The following is a 16,398-nucleotide window of genomic DNA, read 5'->3' on the forward strand; positions in this document are numbered from 1 at the left end:
TCTTGCAACTTAGTCTGTCTCATAATGGCAGATCCTGATTAAGGACTGCGTCACCGGATAGCCTTTCATTTTCTATCCGTATCTTCCAAAAAGCAAAGCTTTTAATTAATATTTTTATTTCCACACAGTTTATTCCACACAGTTATTTTCCATTCTCACTTGCTGTCAGTCGTGTGACGGTTCTTCTAGGGGAGGGTTTGTTAGGCAGTATCGTAAATAAAAGAAGAAGAAGCTTCCCCCGCCCTTTCCGTTCCGTTCCGTTTCAACATACTGACATACCCTTTCCTTGGCTCGAAACATGTGCATTTACTTTTTAAATCCAATTGTTAATCTTAAGTAATGCAACTAGCGTCGCTCTTAGAAGCAGCGTCAGGGAGATCCAAAGCTCACTCGAGGGCTTTCCGTCCAGTGCCCCCACCCCCTCCTTTCGAACTCGGGGGTGATATATGGGCAACCGCGGACGAGGCTGCATCTTCCCATCCCCTGGGAAGAATCCGGGAGGCTGATGTACTCCCATAATCAGCCCCTAATTTACCTCGTGTGAGCCAGAGAGATGGTATTGTCGGCCATCTTCCAAGGCGCCCCTAGCGGCCCTGAGGTTGGCCCACTTCTTTCCCTTTTGAAGTGGTGGTGTCCTAAGGTGCGCAGTGATGCTTTGATGGATGTTGGTCCCACCAAATGGGGGCCTTGTACCTTCAGACCATTCTTTGGAATTTTAGTAGCATAGTTGTTACATTGGGGTGGGGGTGTTATTGCAAAATTGCACTGAGTCTACATTTTTAAAAAGCTCTCATCTGCTTTATTTCACTAAATAAATTTGTGCAAATTGAAAATAAAAATGTAATACACACACACACACCAATTAAGGATCATGGTGAGGAGAGATGTTGAAACAACTTTAGGAAGCAATCTATTGAAGCAGCTGCTTCAGCAGTGACTTGGGGAAGGGACAAACAACAATCTGTGGGTTGGGTGGGGAACCATTCAGACCCGGACCCAGAAAGCACAGACCTATGCTTGTAAAGTGCAGTGCAAAAGGAAGTCTGGATATGAGCCGTGTTTCAGGGATGAATGAGAAATTCATTTCAGTTTATATTTAAAGGTGAACCTACTTAATACTCAGTTTCTGACTGTGAGACCAGACTCTCCTTGTGTAAAAGCCTCAGGGCTCCTTCATTTTCCTTTCCCTCTCTGTTTCAAAGTCCTGGATGCAGTCCACTTGACCCAAACTGAAGGGAAACATCCAATGCTTCTTGCTTTTCACATTCAGAAGGAGCTATCCCAGAGCCCTTAAATGAAACATGCAGGAAAAAGATAAATGTTTTAGAAAGGTTGCTGCTATATATCTATATAATCTCCCTATCCCCCTTGCTGGGTACTTATAGCCATAATGCTTTTTGGTATGGATATTTTGAAAGGGAGGAGGAGATAAGGTAAGTATGACCCAATCAATTCTTTCTTCATCTGCCTCAGGTTATATTACTAAATTATTAGAACAAGGCTTCCTTAATTTAAGATTCCATAATTTAAGTTGTCCCAACACCTAGTGAAATTGCTAAACCTCTCTTGCGTAACTAACCCAGATTCAATGTTAACTTTTCTGCACAAATGCACCTAGTTTTTTAAATATAGCAAAACAACAGATTCTAACAAATAAGGTAAATAAATACAAGTCTACAAATACTGATAGCATTACAACAAATTGAAAGTGGCATAAGGTTGAACATAATCATTACTTCTTGTTCCAATGCATTATAAAGATTACCCATTTTTCCATGAATTTATTAGGTTGACTTATGTGCATTCTTTTATAGCAGCCCTCCAGATCAGAAGGCATTTTGGGTGCTGCTTGCTCTTTAGAAGACATCTGAAGGCAGCCCTGTTTAGGGAAGCTTTTAATGTTTGATGCATTACTGTATTTTAATATTTTGTTGGAAGCCCCCCGCCCCCCGAGTGGCTGAAATGAATGGAGCTATTTAAAATCTACTTAATGTCTTCTCCTGTTCACTCATGGCAGTTTAGAAGGGTGCACTTAGTGGATAAATTTTAAGACTTATTAAGAAAGCAAAGATACAAATCAAGGGACAGGGGGGTCTTACTTTCTGTAACCCAGTAACTGAGAGTTTTGTGGGGAGCACCACTCACCTGACCTCTGGTACATCACATCACTGCTACTTATCTGTAGAGTAGGGAAGATGTTGGCAAGGTGGGTATGTTTCAAAGACATTGATGGAGCCAATCCAGTGCTCCTGCTTTGTATGTTTATACCATGCTGACCTCACTCCCAACTTGCCCTTACCCCTGTACCTCCGGTTAAACAGCAGAAATGTGAACAGTCAGAGGTCAGGTGAGCAGCAGTGCCCCACCACACTGTCTGCTACTGCTGTAACCCATCATTGCACAATGCAGTGACATGTAAGAAAATGTGTCCTGAGGTTGCTGTGCTAGCTTAAAGAATAGGTACATTCACATCTCCAATTAAGCTGGTGTGGTTTTAAAATGGGGTGACACACCCCACCAAGGTGATTTCCACCCTTGCATGCAGGAAGTCTCACTATGTGGGCAGCAGTTAGGTGAGAAAACCAATGTGACAAGTTCAGAAGGAATTGGTGCTGCTTTCCAAGTGAGACGTAGGCAAGTGACAAGTCAGATTTTCAAGTAAGTATGAGGGCATTTACAGATGACCTGTTCATTGGGCCTTCATCCTGATTTGTTTGCAGGGAGGTTATATTATGTTGTGTCAAGCAATTGCTTTCCCACATGTCCAGTGCACTTCCCTGTCACATTCTGTATCGCAAAAAAAATCTGATTTGGGGAGGAAGAGGGTTTGTTGTTTAAGAGGGTCAAATCAGTTTTTTATGATTTTCAATTTTATACATTTCAATAATTTTACAATCATTTTAACATTTCGAAACTCGACTTCCTTCTCCCTCTTTCTGTGGCTCCTTAAATTTATTTTGTATATTCTCTGCATATTCCAAATTAACGTAACTTACTCATATATTCATCTATTTTAAATATATACTCTTATAAAACTGCAAGTTATTGCAATAATCCTGCCGATGTTCTAATCTGTTTACCGTTTGTTTGTAAATATTCAATAAACAATTTCCATTCTTTTATAAAAAGTTTGTTACCTTGATTTCTTATTTTTCCATTAAGTTTCGCCATTTCTGATTATTCCATAAATTTTTGTACCCATTTTTCTTTCATTGGAACTTCTTCTTTCCATTTTTAGGCAAGTTAACATTCTTGCTGCTGTAGTCGCATGCATGAATAAATTTCTATACAGTTTGGGTAGTTTTGTCCCTATAATTCCCAAAAGGAAAACTTCTGGTTTTCTTATAAATGTTATTTTAAACATCTTATTTAATTCATTATAGATCATTTCCCAGTAAGCTTTTTTTTTAAAAAAAAATCATTTTTATTCAATTTTCCACTTTAACCATCCAATCAAATCACATTAAATATTCCAAATTATACATATACATATCAAATAATCTGAATATTCTGCCAAATTACAAATTTTTAATAGGACTTCCCGTGCTTCAAGTTCGGAAGGTTCTATCTCATACTTCTACTGCTTTTCATAGTCACTTCCAATGGTTCCTCTAATTCTTTCTGTTGTTAACCTTCCTTCTTTCACAGCCTCTGAGTTGTTCCCACAAGCGAGTTAAAACAAGCAATGATGTGTTTCTGTGTGGATTATATGTCTATGATTCCCCTCTATAAGTTTGCAGCATCTCCTCACACGCTGGTATTTCTGCCGAATCAATCCAAAGGTCTTTTCGCTGCTGGCAGCCGCCATCTTCACTCACTTCCGATGAAATCAAGTCTAAGCGTCTGCTCAGTAATTTTCCCAGACCAGTTGCATCATATCCTATCTTTCTTAAATACTTCATTGAAATGATGATATTGTATCCATTTATCAGGAAGCAATCATCAACTCCTGGCTTGTTGCCCAGGAATGTCCAAAGACAAGGGAATGTTTCTTATCATCCTCTTTTTATTCATTATTTACGGAGAGGGGCTATATAACCCAGCCTCTTGATAATGGCATTGTCCTGAGTGAATCTCCACACACCCCTCCGTCTCTCCCACTTCCTCATTCATCATTTCTATGCATGCTGCTTCGTGCCCTTTGTCTTTGAGCTCTTTGCTCTCCTACTTTCAAGGCTCGCTGGGTTCTGAGAGAGGGGGGTCTGGAATGTTTTCTAAAGACAGTGTGTCCGTCAGCTGTCGCCCCCCTACTGCTTCCTCCTCCTCTCCCTTTATTTCCCACCTTTCTCCCTCATCTGCCTCTGAGTTGTGACCTTCCTCAAACCCCTCTTGTAAATCTAAATTGTCTTCCTCTTCCTCCTCCCTGGAAAGGTCAGGCTGGGGAGGCAGTCTCCACCATTCCTCCTCTGCCCAGTCCCTGACACCATGTTGTTAATTTTCCTGATAAATCCTTAAATTCTTTTAATTGATACTCCCCTCCCTCTTGTTTTAAGAAATTTCTATAAGTTGTCCAACCTTCTATCATATTCTTTTTATTTACCACTGTGGCTTCCAATGGTGAGAGCCAAAGTGGTGTTTTTGCCTCTAATAGATTATTGTATTTATTCCATACTCTGTACAATTTTTTCCTAATTACAGTGGTACCTCGGGTTACATACGCTTCAGGTTACATACGCTTCAGGTTACAGACGCTTCATGTCACAGACTCTGCTAATCCAGAAATAGTACCTCGGGTTAAGAACTTTGCTTCAGGATGAGAACAGAAATTGTGCTTCAGCGGCAGCAGGAGGCCCCATTAGCTAAAGTGGTGCTTCGGGTTAAGAACAGTTTCTGGTTAAGAACGGACCTCCGGAACAAATTAAGTACTTAACCTGAAGTACCACTGTATATTTGTAAATCCTTTACATACTTTCACCTTTTCATACCATAAATAAGTGTGCCAACTGAAAATCTTATCATGACCTTCTAAGTTTAAAATATGTGAATTATCCAATGTCATCCATTCCTTCAACCAACAAAGATGCTTCATAATATAGTCTCATATCTGGCAGGGAGAACCCTCCTCTCCCCTTAGCATCTATCAATATTTTATTCTCATTTTTTCCCCTTGCCAAATATATTTAGAAATATCTTTTTGCCATGTGTTGAAACAATCTGTCTTGCCGATGACCAGAACTGATTGAAACAAAAATAACATTCTAGGTAATGCATTTATTTTTATAGTCGACTCTGCCTAATAGTGAAAGATTCATTATGTTCCAGGGTCAAATCAGGTTTAATTGAACCTGAATTTGTTGGTATGTGAATGAATCCCACTTGAAAATTGCAACAAGTGTGATTGATTTTCCCATGACGGGATCTTGATCAGTGGATATTTCCTGTGGATATGTCTGCAGATTTCATTATTCTGTATGGCATTCGCACAGGGCCCCCGGTCGTTCCATGGACTATTGACCCTGCACCACTACAGCTTATCTCTTCCACTGCCACCAACCAGGTTTCAGAATCAGTCAGGTTGTAACTTATTAACAAAGTTTCCAGTTTATTGTGAACGCAAACAAATTTTAAATACTTTGAAACACTGTAATCCAATTCACTCTCTTTGTCTCCCCTCTGTCTCTAACTCACTCTGACTCCTATGCCTCCCACCCACAAGAACCAACCAAAATAACTGCCAAAACCCCTGTGTTGAGCCTTAAACACAGTTAGGCTCCACCTCTGGGCTTTCTTATTGGTCACCCTATTAACCCTTTCTCTCTCCCCCAAGTACGACATATCCATAATGAGTGGGCAAACGCCACATTCTGGCATCCTTATTCCAGTAAAAGCAAGTAGCCACTTTGAGGATTTTTGTCAAAAAGCAGACTAAAATGCATACTATGACTAAACTTGAGCTGGATTGATATTATTTCCATGGCACAGTCTATGTCCCTGGCACTTTATATGATCACGTAAGCTGGAAGATATAACTGTTGGAAATAGTTCCGGAAATAAGAAAGGGTAGAGGGAGGGAAAGAGAACTGAAGTGGACAAATGAAGTTAAACACATTAAGCTTCATTTCTCTTCACGCTGAGGTTTATGGGACTAAGATAATCAAAGGATTCATGGAAGTGGTAGGCTATTCAGTATCCATTAAGAGGGATACTCTGAGTTGCATCAAAATGCCATGGGTCTGAACTGGAAGTCTGAACTGGCTTCCAGTAACCTAGGCACAATTAAATCTATGCCTAATTCTCCTAAGCTACTTCAGGCCTACATAAGATGAACCCATAATTACAGATGGAAGGACCTGCCCATTTTAGTTCTATCAGGTTCTCATGTTTCCAATCCTAAATTCAGTTCTTCACATTTCTGCAGCAGTACATTTTTGTATGTAGTTTTGCCTAATGTTCACATTTTTGCAAGCAATTTTTGTGTTATTTTCACTAACATATTCATTTTTATCCACATTTCCCCCTGATAGATTCATTTTTGTATACATTGGTTGGAGAACTGTATGGCACAATCAGACACAACGAGAGTGCAAGCCTCTTCAAGTTTTCTTGGAAGTGAGCTCCCAGGAAAGAGTGCATAATGACAGCATTGTAAGGTTGTCTGCTGTTAAAATTGCAGCTCGCCTATGCAAAACACCTTTCAGGTTCCAACAGCAAAAAGTAAATGCTCTCACTCTGCAAAACACCTTTCAGGTTCCAACAGCAAAAAGTAAATGCTCTCACTCTGCTCAAATCCAAGAGGCATTTAAACTGCTGCTTTAGGGTGGATAATTAATTTAATAATAATAATAGTAATAGTAATATAGAAGCATTATATATCATTTCCCAGTAAGATTTAACCTTACTACAAGACCACAATGGGCAGGGTGGTGCAGCCTTTTTTGCTGCTTGAGGACAAAGTGGGAAACGCCACCCTGCTCTGCTGCACCACCTATCCTGCTGCCTCCACTGCCAGCACAGCCACTGCATTACCCATCTCCACTGTCCCCACTACCACCCGCATTGGTGCCGATTACTGGTGAGATCTCACAAGGTATTTTACCATTAAAATATAAGCCAAACAGTGTCTTTATTTGCAAATAAGGCTCATGGGACAGAGTGAAACTTTTTTTAAAAAATCATTTTCATTGATTTTCCAATAAAAACAGCCAATCAACATATCCACATCATAATCCAATTAAAAACAAGAAACTGAAATTTTAAAAGGACCAAATTGTAATCCAAATTGTAATTATTATTTTTTTCGGGCTCCCCATAGTCTGGACCTCTGAAGCATATCTCCAAATCTTCAGTCCTGCCTCTTCTCGTTGTTGTTGTTTGTTTGTTTTTAAATAATTTTTATTAACAGGCCAATCACATCACATTATCCAAATCACATTAGTTCCAAATTATACAGCCAACTTTTACATTTTGTTGGGGGTACCCATATATCAAGCTCCGCACGAGTCAAAAACTCCGAACGAGTCCAAACATCACTTATATTACTGCTTTAATTAGACAGTTCTATCCAGTTCAATCCAGATAGTCCTTTATTACAGTGGTACCTCGCAAGACGAATGCCTCGCAAGACAAAAAACTCGCTAGACGAAAGGTTTTTCCGTTTTCGATTTGCCTCGCAAGACGAAATTTCCCTATGGGCTTGCTTTGCAAGACGAAAACGTCTCGCGGCTTTGTTTCCTTTGTTTAAAAACAAAGACATGTTTTGTTTATAAAGTTAATTTATTTTCCCTTCAATTTTTGAACTGCTCTTTACAGTATGTGTGACTTTAAAGAGCAGTTAATAAACTGTTGTTGTACCAAATTTGGCTTTGTTTCCATTTTTTTTGTCCATAGGAACGCATTAATTGATTTTCAATGCATTCCTATGGGATTTCGTGCTTCGCAAGACGAAAAATTCGCTAGACGACAAAAATTGCGGAACGAATTAATTTCGTCTTGCAGGGCACCACTGTACTTTCTTTCTCTTCTTGTTGTTATCGTATATTCCTTTCTTTGCAATCTCTGATAATTTTCACAAGCAGATTGAAAACAGGCATCCTCTGTGCGGGTTTTGCACTCTCCAAAGATCATATCGCTCAGGGACAGCCTCTGTTCAACGCTTCCATTAAAAAAAAAAATTAATCTTCGGTCTGTCCTTTACTTTTCTCAGGCTTGCCAAATAAATCAAATGAATCAGGAGGCTCTGTCAGGTCAAGCTTGCGTTCCAACATTCCTTCTCTTTCGAACGATCCTGATTCTCCTCCCCCTGTCCTTCTTTCTCCGGCAAGCCTGTCTTGACGAGACGTCATTTTTTAACTGCGTCATAAAAATTTTCCTCTTTCTCACCGTTCACCAATCCTCTCTCCTGTTATAATCCATCCCACACAGTTCTTGAATTCCTGCTTGTGATTAGTAAAAACGCAACGATCTTATTTCTATCTGGGGTGAAGGGTTATTAATATTGCATCGTGCAAAGAAAAAAAAAGTTTTTTCCTCCACCCCCCCCCCTTCATTCCAAACATACAGTCTCCTAGTGGTGATTCATCAGAAGATTTACTTATCCATCCGTCACTCCCGGTCACAGAGATCCATTAATCAGCAGTCTTATCTCTCAAACATTACTTGATGTATGTGCTTCAGCTTCATTCCAATCGTATGTTTCCAATTATAATTCCGAGCTGAAGCTAACCAGCACGAGCTGATTGGAATCAGCGTCAGGAAGATCTGACTTCACCGAGGGCTCGTGCCAAGTGTTCGGCACCCCCATCTCTCAGATCAGGGGGTACATTGTGAACACCGCTGGCAAGGCAGCCCCCCCCATCTCCTGGGGGGTAGGAAGACTGCATACTTCCCATAGCAGCCCCTTAATTACCTTGTATGGGTCAGAGAGATGTTATTGTCGGCCATCTTCCAACGCGCCACCTGATGGCCCCCCGCCTCTTCTCTTTTTTTTTTATATAAAATTTTTATTGGTTTTACAAAATTTTAAAGAACAAACAAACACTTAAAAAGACAAACATACACGTATAATTTCATAACATATTTTCATAAACCTCTTTTCTGGGACTTCCCCATACCCCCCCTTTCTGCATCCCAATGTCCATAATTTTATAGCAACTCCCAATTGTTACTTTCCAACCTCTGTCATCTTAGTCATCTCTGTATTCTGACCTTATATCACTGTATCCCTTTGTTCCTGAAAACCACAACACTCTAACATTCATTAAGTTTATAATAGTCCTTAAGATAACTTTTGAATTTTCTCCATTCTTCTTCCGCCGTCTCTTTTCCTTGGTCACGGATTCTGCCTGTCATCTCGGCCAATGTCATATAGTCCATCACTTTCATCTGCCATTCTTCCAGAGTGGGTAGATCTTGTGTCTTCCAATACTTTGCGATGAGTATTCTTGCTGCTGTTGTAGCGTACATAAAAAAAGTTCTATCCCTCTTTGACACCAATTGGCCGACAATGCCCAAGAGAAAGGCCTCTGGTTTTTTAGGAAAAGTACATTTAAGTACCTTTTTCATTTCATTATAGATCATTTCCCAGAAAGCCTTAATCTTCGGGCATGTCCACCAAAGGTGATAGAAGGTACCTTCAGTCTCTTTACATTTCCAACATTTGTTATCGGGCAAATGATAAATTTTTGCCAGCTTGACTGGGGTCATGTACCACCTATAGACCATTTTCATAATGTTTTCCTTTAAGGCATTACATGCCGTAAATTTAATACCGGTGTTCCATAACCATTCCCAATCAGCTGACATAATGTTGTGTCCAACATCCTGTGCCCACTTAATCATAACCGATTTAACTGTTTCATCCTGTGTATTCCATTTCAGCAGCAAGTTATACATTCTTGATAAATTCTTAGTATTGGGTTCTAGCAGTTCAGTCTCTAGTTTTGATTTTTCCACCTGAAAGCCAATTTTCCTGTCCTGTTTAAAACACTCCATTATTTGATGATATTGGAGCCAATATTGTATTTTATGCTTCATTTTCTCATAACTTTGTAATTTCCATTTATCTCCCTCCTGTTCCAAGATTTCCCAATACTTTGGCCATCCGACCTCCATATTGAGTTTCTTCACTGCCTTAGCCTCCACTGGTGACACCCATCTAGGGGTTTTGTTTTCCAACAGATCTTTATATCTTATCCAAACATTAAACAATGCTTTTCTAACAATGTGATTTTTAAAGACGCTATGCAGCTTGATTTTATCATACCATAGATATGCATGCCAACCGAAAGCATTATTAAAACCTTCCAGATCCAAGATGTCTGTGTTCTCGAGGAGCATCCATTCTTTCAGCCAGCAAAACGCTGCTGCCTCATAGTACAATTTTAAGTCCGGCAGGGCAAAACCCCCTCTTTCTTTAGCATCTGTCAATATTTTAAATTTGATTCTGGGCTTTTTGCCCTGCCAGACAAATTTCGAGATATCTTTCTGCCACCTCTTAAAACATTCCATCTTGTCAAGAATCTGCAATGTCTGAAACAAAAATAACATTCTAGGCAATACATTCATTTTAATCTTCTCATTGTTTTCATATTTTCCGCCTTCTGGTCTTAACGCTTTAAAGTTCTCCATCCCTGGCTATGCGATTCCCAATCATGTCAAAAAATCATATGTCCTTTCATCCACCGAATACAGCTTTATTTGTAAATATATATTTTTTCAACTGTCTATTTACCAGCGCAGCTTGTTCTGGCTTCATTCCAATCTTCCAATCCAGGCTGTTGCCCAAGTTTATCCTTTGAAGTTTAACAACGCAGCATCTCGCAAGTTGCTAAATCACTCCAGAACAGAGTGAAACTTAATACCCCAGTATGTCTGTTTAGGATTGCAGCTTAAGCCAATTGGATTGTTAAATTTCAGAAAGAGCCATTTCTCATTTGACTCTTTGTATTCTGGTACAATCATGGGGGGGGTGCCTCCCCCCCTCCCGCCCCCAGCAAATACATTGCAGTTTTGACTGTCAAGATCAGCTATAATTGAGCAGGTTCTGGAGCAGCAGAAAGCATTTCAGGTACATTCTAGCCCACAATTAAAATCAGCTAACTTATATTATTGTCTATAAACAACTCTGTATGAAATTGTTTTAGAAAGGTGTTTTGTTTTTTTTTTTTGTTTTTTGCGGAAGGGAAACAGGGTTAAATAGCATAGAATTCTGTGTAAAATTAATGCAGCCTGTGGGATGACAGTTCAAAGTGATAAATTGTCTTCTGTTTTTTTCTAAGAGAAAAGTGAAGAAGCAACATCACCTTGAAGTAAAAGTAATCATTGGTTTTTATTTATTTCATTACAGTGGATGAAATTATTGCTATCACATCAGATGTTTCAGGACAAGAAAATGTGGCTTGGTTTACTCACGTGCTGAAAAACTGGATTGGTTTTGGATACCTGGGAGAAAATGCAAGCTACGTGGTTTACATTTTCGGACTGCTATTAATGCTTTTAATGCTGTCACAGGCAATATATATCTCCATGTTTTGCATGATGTACATTTTTAGCTTTCTTCTCTATATTTACAAGAAAATGAATAACATAGTTCAAGACACTTCTACTGAAGCATGGGTCACACCAAGAAGGCGTCTTACAAGTGCTTTGGATATAATTGGAAAGATATGGCATGGTAAGCAAGTATTTCCTTAAATAACAATAGTGACAATGTTATCAGTGCAGGCTTGTCCTTTACACCAAATGAAGCTCTGTCCCAGCAGCCTTAGTATGCCATCAGCCAGCCCACATTTTCCTGCCTTCTTACTTATATCTAGTCCAGAGGGTGGCACAAGCTTCCAGCTTCTTCTTTCTTAGCCGCAGCGTTACCATGGAGCATAGGGGAACTCTTGACCTCTCTGCCTTCTGCCTTAGCAGTTCAAACAGGCACCAGTAACCACTGAATGCTATAAACCACTTCACTTCAGAAAACTGAGCTTCAGGATTAAGCTCTGAAGCAAAAGCATGAATATTGTCACTGTACAACCAGGAACTCTGGGGTCAATATCATAAGCAGAAAAAAGAAACCTCAGCTTGAAATGGTTTTTATAAGCCTGACAAAATGAATAACTCCATACCTGTGATTAAATTACAATAAACGGGGGGCCAGATGAACCTTCCTGATAAGGGTATTCCACAAGTAAAGGTACTCTCTGAAGTTTCCATTTGCTTCAGCTTCTTCTGGTGGAAGGAGGCTTCCTTGACAAATACCTCAGCACACAGGCAGACTGCTGCAAGGCGGCTCAGCCCTAAACATTTCGGGAAATATCATGAAAGAAGGGAATCTGATTTTCAGTAAAGGTGTTGTAAGGAACAAACCTGGGGCCATCACATAGAAAGAGCTGCAGGACAATATAGCATACATAGAAAGAGCTGCAGGACAATATAGCATTCCAAAACCCCCACTTAACTCCATTTTGCAGTATCATTCACGTGGCAAAATTGGTGGACATTTTGGAGATGTGGCAGGGATCGAAGCAAAAGGCAGTGAAGAAGTGTGATGGCAGAGTGGCTAGTGGCCTCTATTTTTCCTCCACAAATCCCCTGGGACAAGTTGCTAATTGTTTTCCTCCAATCATTATGTAACATGTATGACAGCAATAGTAATCTGTTGCATTTTGTGCTCTTTTCAGGTTATGAAGTTATTGGCATAGAGCATATACCAGAAGGACCAGGGGTAATTGTTTATTATCATGGAGCTTTTGTTTTGGATTATATGCTCTTTGTAGCTAGATTATATACACTGACTGGAAGACACATCTACAGTGTAGCTGATAATGGCTTGTATCTACTACCAGGTAAAATACTTTTACTTCATATTTAGAATTAGAATATTGAAAAGTGACTCTAATACTGTGATGCGTCATAAAGAATATCTATCTGCTGGCTCTGTAATATCATTTCCGCCCTAGAAGACTTCCAAATCCAAAGTATGAGCTTCCACTGAAAGGATACAATAAAGTGTTGTTAGGACAGACAATGGTCAACTCTAATTCGCAAATACAGTGGTACCTCGGTTGTCGAATGTAATACATTCCGGAAGACCATTCAACTTCTGAAACGTTTGACAATCAAGGTGCAATGGGCGGTTGGCAAATTCCATTGAGAAAATGGAGAAACTTACCTCGGAAGCCGTTTGACTTCCGAGGCACGTTCAAAAATGGAAGCATTCACTTCCAAGGCGTTCAGGTTCTAAATCATTCGGCTTCCAAGATGCTCGAGAACCAAGGTTCCACTGTAGTATGTTAGACCCTGTGGTGGCTGGTAGCATTTTGACTTGTAGGGCAACAATTTATAACCTTGCTGATACATGTGCCATTACATGTGCTGAGTATAGTTGTATAGGATTACACTGTAAGAAATGGGTGGATACATTTGCATTGTAGCATGTACCAGAGTGTTACTCTCTCATACTTATATTTCAGTTAAACAATATACGTCAGAAAGATTGCCTACCATAGGGCTATACCTTCCCTGTTTCGATTTTTCAGAAAAAAGTCTATTGCTAGAATACGTGAGAGAATGGAAGAAATGTCTACAAAGTCTACACATCCTAATTATCTTACTTTGAAAGACTGCCAAGCAGTCTTAATGGGGCCACATCACTGGAAACTGTATAATATCTATCTATACTATAAATAATACTGATAAAAATGTGATTTGTTCTGGGTGTATTTTTCAGGTGTCAGACCACTTCTTGATTTATTTTTTTGCCTAAAAGGCAATAAAGATAAATGTGTAAAAATTCTGAAGAAGGGCCATTTATTGGGGATTGCACCTGGTGGACTTAGAGAAGGAAATTTTAGTGATGAGAACTACAACCTGGTTTGGGGTAAACGTACAGGTTTTGCACAAGTGGCTTTACAGGCCAAAGTGGTAAGTAGCCTATTTGTAGTAATTATACATTTCCCACAATATTGTTGATTGTGTGCAGTCAGTTGGTATTAAAACACACTTGTACTGAAGAAATATGGCACAAATTTTACAAACATGGAGACTGAAATATATGGTTGACTTCCAGTGAGCAGTGAGTTTACCATTCATTTCTAAATAGTAGCAAAAAGTGTTTTTACAGCTGGGCTTTAACACATTATTGCCACGATAAACTGTTCAATTAAGTTGTACTGGGTTTTTAAAAAACTGAATATTTTGTTGACAGATTGTTGTTTTTTAAGATATACAATACTGTATGTGGTTCTTTTTGCCAACTGAGCACTTATTTTCATGGATTTATCACTGCTTACTAAGCCAAAGCCTAAAACTGGGCTTCTTGCAGTCAAAAATATGTTGAGACTACTTTTTCTGGGCCAGCAGGGCTGGGGAGGGTCTTATAATTTTAAAATTTAAAAAGTCTAGGAGCCAGTTAAAATGTTTTGTTTTTATCTTTCCTTTCCTTTTTTGAAAGCCTATCATTCCTATGTTTACACAAAATCTTCGAGAAGGATACAGAACATATGGGAAAATATGTGAGCTTCACTTTTTATGTTCCTTTCTATATATCATTGTCACCCTTAATGTAACTTCTGCAATGTACGTTATCGTCCTCATGAATTGGCAACATATCCCATTCATGAAATATATGTATATGTGATGTATGCTGCTTCTGAGTTTTATTAGGAAGTAGAGTTTGAATAGGTTCACTCTAAAGGCCACCTAGAACAATGCTTGCTGTCCATCATGAATCAGTGGTAAGCTGAGGTAGCTAGCAGCTGAAACACAACAACCGATGAAAAGCATTCAGGATAGCTTTTTGTCAGTGGAGATTGCCAGGGCTGACACAAGGCACTTTGCTAGCTGAAGCGAGAGGCAAGATTATGATTCCATCCCTTTGGTCTTGTTCAGAATCCTACTGGACTGTCAGTCGAATCTTACTAGGCGCGTCCTCCACTGCACCTGAGGACATCAGACTAGCTTATTATTATTTATTTAATTTGTTGGTAGTTTTATCTTGCTCAGGGCAACCCAAAGTGACTTAGTTTAGAGGTTCCTGGGCTGGCTGCAGCTGCATCCTCCACCCCTTGTCAACGCTCATCTGCAGCTCTGCATGGTGCCTGAATTCTGCCCATTCACAGTGCCTCACTGTGACTTCTGCAGGTGTTTCATGAGCAAGGCGATACATGCACAGTGTTTGCTGGAGTGTATGGCCTGAGCTGGCTGCATGTGTGCTTGCTTGCTTGCTTGCTTAGTCAGGAGCCGTTTCCAATAGCACTGCCAGTGGCACATTGGAAGGAAGCAACTAGGCAAGATAGCCAGCCAGCCAGCTCAGCTACTAGCATTGCCATTGTTAGGGCACTGGTTCAGGAGGATGAGAATGGTGGAAGTGCTCAAGCAGAATATCTGGGAGAGCAAATGCATCGCCACCATGTCTGCCACCTGAGGCAACTGCATTACTCGGCCTAATGGTAGAGCTGAGCTTAGAGGTTGTATTTGCTTAGTTCTGTGTGATGTGGCCCTAAGACACTGTGTGGCTTAGGGTGCCAGCTGAACCTAGGACTGTGGTTAAGCGATCTCCTTCTTAATCACAATCTGTAGCCAATAACAAATATTGGTTAAGGAGACGGCATATCCTCAACCCCAGACTCAGACCGCTCGCTAAGCCAAACCTCGGTTTAGCTGATGCCACACACTGAGTTAAAAGATCAAAGCTGCGGTGAGAAGCCTGCATGTTTGAGCTAAGGTGTGGTTTGGCAAAGTGGCTTATATACATAAAGATTTCCACACCTGTAGGAACTCATTTTCTCTCTCAAAATGTTTTTCTCTTTCAAATGCAGCACTACTGAAGTGGCTGTATGAGAAGACTCGGATATTTATCCTTCCCATTTTTGGAGGGTTTCCAGTCAAATTCCGCACATATATTGGAGAACCCATCCCATATGATCCGGATATCACTGCTAAGGAGCTGGCTGAAAAAGTAAGTTACCTCTATATTGGTTTCTTGTGCAAACCACAATTCAGTTTTGAATCATTTTCTGCATATGAAGTTACTGCTTATATAAGACCAAAACTGGTATTCATTTTACGTATTTTATGCATGTTTGTCATTCAGCCTCTCTTTTTTATTTAAGTTATTAACACTAAGCAAAAGCTAGCTAACACAAAGAGTTCTATAACTGACTAAATGGACCCCCAATCTGAAATTACAGAACTTTTAGCTACAATTCTGCTTAGACAGAGATCGCACTCCTCAGGACTGCTTTACAAAAAACAATTTCATATGCAAATGCACTTGCCGCTTCTGGGGAACCAGATCATTATCTTTCCCCACCCATTGGGACAACTTTCACAGGTGGGTAGGGTTACATGATGATGACAGCAGGTGACTGATAGGTGAACAGTCTTGCCCACCTGCCAAAGCTGACCTGCAGGGTGAAAAGGAGGGGCCTGCTTCATCAGCTCATTCCCTGCAGAAAGCATGTTGGTGAA

At 39.9% G+C, this 16,398-nt stretch overlaps 1 protein-coding gene across 1 annotated transcript in view; it reads left to right on the forward strand.

The window, feature by feature from the left end:
• The first annotated feature begins 2,650 nt into the window (after positions 1 to 2,650).
• Positions 2,651 to 16,398, forward strand: part of LOC308593625 (uncharacterized protein) — a 34,256-nt gene continuing 20,508 nt past the window's right edge. The window contains exons 1-6 of the mRNA XM_081206075.1: positions 2,651 to 2,658; positions 11,285 to 11,611; positions 12,609 to 12,773; positions 13,658 to 13,851; positions 14,381 to 14,441; positions 15,747 to 15,886. Coding sequence (XP_081062201.1) covers position 2,658; positions 11,285 to 11,611; positions 12,609 to 12,773; positions 13,658 to 13,851; positions 14,381 to 14,441; positions 15,747 to 15,886 — 888 coding nt within the window. The 5' untranslated portion in view covers positions 2,651 to 2,657. The remainder of the gene's footprint in view (positions 2,659 to 11,284; positions 11,612 to 12,608; positions 12,774 to 13,657; positions 13,852 to 14,380; positions 14,442 to 15,746; positions 15,887 to 16,398) is intronic.

Source organism: Podarcis bocagei (genome assembly GCF_964188305.1).
Source record: "Podarcis bocagei genome assembly, chromosome: 8".
Taxonomy (NCBI): domain Eukaryota; kingdom Metazoa; phylum Chordata; class Lepidosauria; order Squamata; family Lacertidae; genus Podarcis; species Podarcis bocagei.